The sequence below is a fragment of the Pyrus communis genome, chromosome 13 (assembly GCF_041283825.1).
Source record: "Pyrus communis isolate YQ-2024b chromosome 13, ASM4128382v1, whole genome shotgun sequence".
NCBI classification, from domain to species: domain Eukaryota; kingdom Viridiplantae; phylum Streptophyta; class Magnoliopsida; order Rosales; family Rosaceae; genus Pyrus; species Pyrus communis.
This window is the reverse complement of record NC_142577.1, coordinates 17,915,775-17,921,272: the sequence shown is the minus strand read 5'-3', so window position 1 is coordinate 17,921,272 and position 5,498 is coordinate 17,915,775. Positions and strand designations below refer to the sequence as shown.

The 5,498-nt window shown below is 39.7% G+C and overlaps 1 protein-coding gene across 1 annotated transcript; it reads left to right on the top strand.

Annotated features, from left to right (window-relative positions):
* Nucleotides 1-300: 300 nt before the first annotated feature.
* LOC137737751 (uncharacterized) lies at nt 301-2,600 on the top strand. Its single transcript, XM_068477304.2, has 3 exons — nt 301-1,323; nt 1,455-1,644; nt 1,756-2,600. Exons 1-3 carry the CDS (start codon nt 862-864, stop codon nt 2,310-2,312), a joined length of 1,209 nt encoding a protein of 402 aa, XP_068333405.2. The 5' UTR covers nt 301-861; the 3' UTR covers nt 2,313-2,600.
* Nucleotides 2,601-5,498: the final 2,898 nt, after the last annotated feature.

Sequence of the window (5,498 nt, the reverse complement as noted above, 5' to 3'; positions counted from 1 at the left end):
CCGACCCGGCGAACCAATGCGATCGCATCGCACCGTACACTTCCCCACACACCCCACTCGTCTCTCACACGACTCACCACTCCCCTCCGTTTTCAAACCTTCAAAAACGTCCCACACAAACACAAGCACAACCCCCTCGTGAAAGGCCAAGATAGTAATTTCGTTATTTTACCATCATCCGCGCCGCGCTGGAAACTGCAATTTCTGGATAATTCCCGTCACGTCATATCCTACGTGGCATCCGATCCTAGTCAGCTCCCAGCTTCTCCTATAAAATGCCCAGAGCCCATCCTTCACCGTCAGTCCTACACTCTCCATAAAACCCAGGCCTCACAGCAGACAGAAAAATCTCAAGGCTCTCCTTCCTCCTTAGCTAACAACCACCACAATCACCGTCGCCGGCGAAATCGATCGCCGGAAATGAATATTCCGGCAACCTTATTATTCACATCCATAAGAAATGTTCGGACATTCGATCATCGCCATCACGTTTTCCACGATAAGCCATCATCGGAGGTCATACTCTTTTAGCTCGAGTTTTTCTGGTGAAAGAAATATTAACATTTTCTAGGGGAAAATACTGGTTTTTATTTTTCGATTTTGAGTTTTGGACCGGATTTAACCTTGTAGGCGTTGAGATTTTTGAGTTTTTTTGGGTAGTGGAGGAGGAGGGTGAATGTGTATAAAAGTAGGCATTAATTTCTGAATTGAGTTTTTTATTTTTGTATCAATTTCTGTGGGTTTTGATTTTTTGAATCCCAAAGTTTAATTAGGCTCTGAAAAATGAGCTGAAGGCTGAGAAATTAGGTAGGGCGGTGCGTCAGTGTCTTAGTAAATTGTATAGCTTGTAAAACCCGAGTTATGCCATTTCCGATGAAGATCCAACCGATTGATATCGATTCCGAGATTTTGATCGAGCCGGCCCGGGTCGACTCGGCGAAACCGGTCTTGAAATCGCGGCTCAGGAGGCTCTTTGACCGGCAGTTCCCGAGCGTGCTTAGAATCTCTTCTGCGCATGAGAAGCAGCCTGCTAGTGAGCCGCCTCCGCCGCAGCAGAACTACAATATCAGCAAGGATGAAGGGACCGTCGGCGCTGCGGCCGAGTTCGAGCCGAGTTCGGTTTGCTTGGCGAAGATGGTTCAGAATTTTATCGAAGAAAGCAACGAGAAGCAGCATCCGCCGAAATGTGGACGGAACCGCTGCAATTGTTTTCACGGCAACGGCAATGACAGCTCCGACGACGAGCTCGATATCTTCGGTGGAGGTTTCGGTGATTCAGTCTCCTCCGGTTCGTTCGGTGGCGACGCCTCTGATATTCTTAAGGTACAAAATTATAAATAATCGTTGCTTCGATTACACTTTTTGATTAGTAAATTGTTTTTGCATTTTCTCGCGGTTTCTTGGCAACCAAACAGAGAATATGAATATGGATGATTGATTGTTTGTTTAATCAGAGTCTGATTCCATGCGTGAGCGTCTCGGAGAGAAACCTCCTGGCCGATACGGCGAGGATCGTCGAAGCAAACAAGAACCTCAAACAAAAAGACGATTTGAGGAAGATGGTCACCGACGGACTGCAATCCCTCGGCTACGATTCCTCCATCTGCAAATCCAAATGGGAGAAATCGTCGTCTTTCCCTGCTGGTAATTTACAATCCCACCCCACACGTTCTCAGAATCCAAACAGATTTAAGAAAAAAATTCAAATAAAAAGTAAAAACAAAATTAAATTTGGTTGTGGCTTTTGGTCTTCAGGTGAGTACGAGTATATCGATGTGACGGTAGAGGGCGAAAGGTTGTTGATTGACATAGATTTCCGATCGGAATTTGAGGTCGCTCGATCCACTGGAGCCTACAAGGCAGTCCTCCAGTCGCTGCCGTACATTTTCGTCGGAAAATCCGACCGTCTGGGCCAGATCGTCTCCATCGTATCGGAGGCAGCCAGACAGAGCCTGAAGAAGAAAGGCATGCACTTCCCTCCGTGGCGGAAAGCCGAGTACATGCGCGCCAAGTGGCTCTCACCCTACACCCGAACCGCCTTTCCCCGTCCAGAAAACGACACCGCTCCGGCGTTGGAAAGCCAAGCGGTAATCTCCGACGGTCCGACCGAGGGCGACAATCTCAGCGATTGCGGTGAACTCGAGTTGATCTTCGGTGAGAGCCATCTTCCGCTACCGTCGCCGGCGGGAAATTCAATTTCAGGTGAGAAGGCGGCGGTGGCTTGGCAGCCGCCCGCGATTAAGCCGAAGAGCGTTGAGAGAGGAGCGAGGATCGTGACCGGATTGGCATCACTGCTCAAGGAGAAACCTTGAGGCAAATTTTGGATTTTTTTTTTTAATTTAAAATTTTCCGGAAAACCAAAAAAGGATATAACTCATATAAGTATTAAAAAAATAAAAGAAATATGTGAATGGGAGTTGGAATAGTAGAGTGGTAGTCGTACAGGCTTTTTAAGTTTTGTCTTTTTCCAAAGTTTCCCCTTCCTTTTTTGTTAGCAAAGGGCATAAATGTAAGAAAGCAAGTAAATCTATGGACCATCATCTCTATGTAATAAAATTAGTTTTAAATACCAAAACAGACTGTTAATATTTTTGTGGAAATTTTCTATAGCACCTCGAAATAGTTGATGTTCCGATAATATGGTAGCACCATTTTTATTACAAGTACGATTGTTCATCTAAAAATACTAGATGACTGTACGATTTTAAATTTAATTAATATTTTTAAGTGATCTTAAAGGAAAATTGATAATTTTGTAACAATAAAGGTTTAAATAAAAAACAGTAAAATATTATTTTATAAAATTACATTACTGTTCTTTATATTTTTATTGTAATAGAAGATTAATCAGTCATTTCATTCTTTTTTTTTTTTTCCTAACAAAGAAGGTTTTATTAATATATAGTTTAGATGAAAGAAAAAGTCCAAAAAGTAAACTGAGAATATCTGAATAAAAAAGTGTTGTCACTTATTATTATGATCTAGTGACATTTAAAAAAAAATATGTTTTAGGTTCGATTCTCGCCAACGACTAATTTGAATCATATAGTTACTAGTTCATTGTGAGATTAAGTCACTCATTCCCTTAGTGTAAATGATATACTTTATTAAAAAAATATGAAAATAGTAATAGTATTTTTAGTATTTTAATTAAATTTCAGCTATGTCTTTAAATTTAAATAATTTACTTATTTTATGGTTTTGGGATGGGTATATTTTTATTAAACAATGAATTTGTTAAATTAGATATTAGATTAAATAATTGAAGGAGTCCGAACCTACATCGTGCTGTAAAAACAACACTCTTTTCTACTATTGCAGTAGAAGGCCATTTGCAGGTGGTGGGCATTTTGATGTAAGGTACTGTGCAGGGACGGTTTGTTGAAAGGGGAACAAAGGAGGATGAGAGTCTCTTTTCTCAATTTCCCATCTTTTTAGGGTATATTTTTGTCTTTTTCTAAAAAAGTAAATTACTAAAGAGGAGAGAGAGAGCGAAAGAGGTTGATGATGAAGATGACGGCAGGAGAGAGAGAGGGAGAGAGAGGCCCGTGGAATCTCGAAGGCTGTGGCTGTTAGTGAGGGGTTAAATAATAATAATAATAATTAAGTTAATTAGGAAAATGGAAAATTATTGATTAGGATTGCGTGATATTCCCTCCGCCTTGGGAGGAATTTGATTAATTATGGAGTGTCGAAAACGCGTCTTTTGGTATAAGAGTTGAAAAAAGTGAAAACTAGTAAGCGAATTCCATCCGCGACTACCAGAAATACGGAAGACAAACACTTCTCATCTGTTTAGTGTGTCAAGCTATTACTTTGACTGACGACTCTCTCTCTCTCTCTCTCTCTCTCTCTCTCTTCACAAGCTACTCTAACACGTGCAAGCCATTGAGAGGCTCTTGAGAACTTATATGCGTTTGGATTTTTTGGAAATTTTGCATATGAAGCTTTCGAGTGAAACCCGCAAACCAAGTGCTTGCTGCTAGCTAGTCCAAAGTATAATGAGTTCGATAATGCTTGTGTCCTCCTTATTGAGGAAGTTACTTATCCCTCACTTACGATTAATAATTTTTTACCGTCTGAATATCATAATCGTAATCGTAAAGGACATAAGCATTATCCTAATGAGTTTATTGAGCCTTTGTTTAAATTGTCTTGGAGTTAAAATAAAATGTTTTTTTTACTAGATAATTTAATGTATTATGGTATTAAATTGGATCAATCAAAATTTATTTGAATGTGTGATTCAAATTTGAAATTTTGATAGCTGGTGGAGAATGCTAGCAATTTTCTTATTTGAACTTTCTCACTCTATTTTATTGGCTGTCATTTTCATTATGCAATGTTTCATGATGATCTGAACAACCAATTTTCTAGCATCCTTTATATATGTGTTCACTCTAAAAACTACTTAGCCTACGTGGCGTGTATGCCGAATAACCAATAAGCTAGCTATGTCCTTCTGGTGAATGCGGACGTGCCAACTCACCACCGAGCTCGGTGGATAAGTAAAATGATTTTGCGGGTGGTGTCAAACGTGTTGTTGACTCCTGTATCTAAGTGATCACGACCGAGGAAGGAACTTGTCCCTTGAAGACATGGTTGTTACTTACTATGAAGTTCAGAATTGTTTGCACCAAGTTCGGCTGCCTCAATTATATTTGTGTAAATATAGATACACCGAATCGGTATCAAAATGTATGAGCACAAATACTCGAAAGAGATGAGTGTCTTGACTGTAAATTGTTCAGCCGTTAGAATGCTGAACTTTGAAGTTCACATGGGAATATCTGACCATAGACATGTTCAGCTTTCAATTTGTCGAACACTAAGTAACCTGGTAACACCCCACTTCGTTGAGAAGGCTGATGAAATGACCTCCCTCTCACTAACAGAGACTTGGATAGATAGTCAGCCGAACTTGAGGCAATACTGTTACTCTAAATTGAATATGCTCCTTAATCGTCTGACTCTACGGGTCCAGTCTTGTCGTTGGTTGCAACATAATATTGTTAATCTAGATTGAAAATGTGCTGACAAGGTTAAGGACACATGGACTTTTATTCAAGAAAGACAATATTGCCTTCAATAAATGGACAAGCTTCTCAGATACTCTCACGCATAACTCACATCCCTGGAGGTCTCAGCAGCTGAATACGACCACCCACATCTCACCTGCCACTGGCAATGAATTAAAGATAAGGATTAATTACCCAAATCCTATCTTTAATACATTCCCATTTGAAGATTGACTCCAATCAAGTAAGTAATCCTAATTTAAATAAATTAGGGATAATTACACCATTATCTCAAGATATTATTTCCTATTTAATATCTTGGGAATATTTAGAGAATATCTCTACATTATATACTATGGCCTGCCCTATCCCTATAAATACCCCCATATTCTACCAAATTTTTAGAGCTTTTGCAATCCTAAAAAAGCCCTAAACACTTTACTTTCTTAGAGAAACTAACTTAGGCATCAGAGATCTGTT

Coding starts and splice junctions, on each gene's coding strand:
- LOC137737751 (XM_068477304.2), top strand. CDS start 862: ATGCCATTTCCGATGAAGATCCAACCGATTGATATCGATTCCGAGATT. Junction 1,324..1,454: donor ACGCCTCTGATATTCTTAAG/GTACAAAATTAT, acceptor TTGTTTAATCAG/AGTCTGATTCCATGCGTGAG. Junction 1,645..1,755: donor ATCGTCGTCTTTCCCTGCTG/GTAATTTACAAT, acceptor TTTGGTCTTCAG/GTGAGTACGAGTATATCGAT.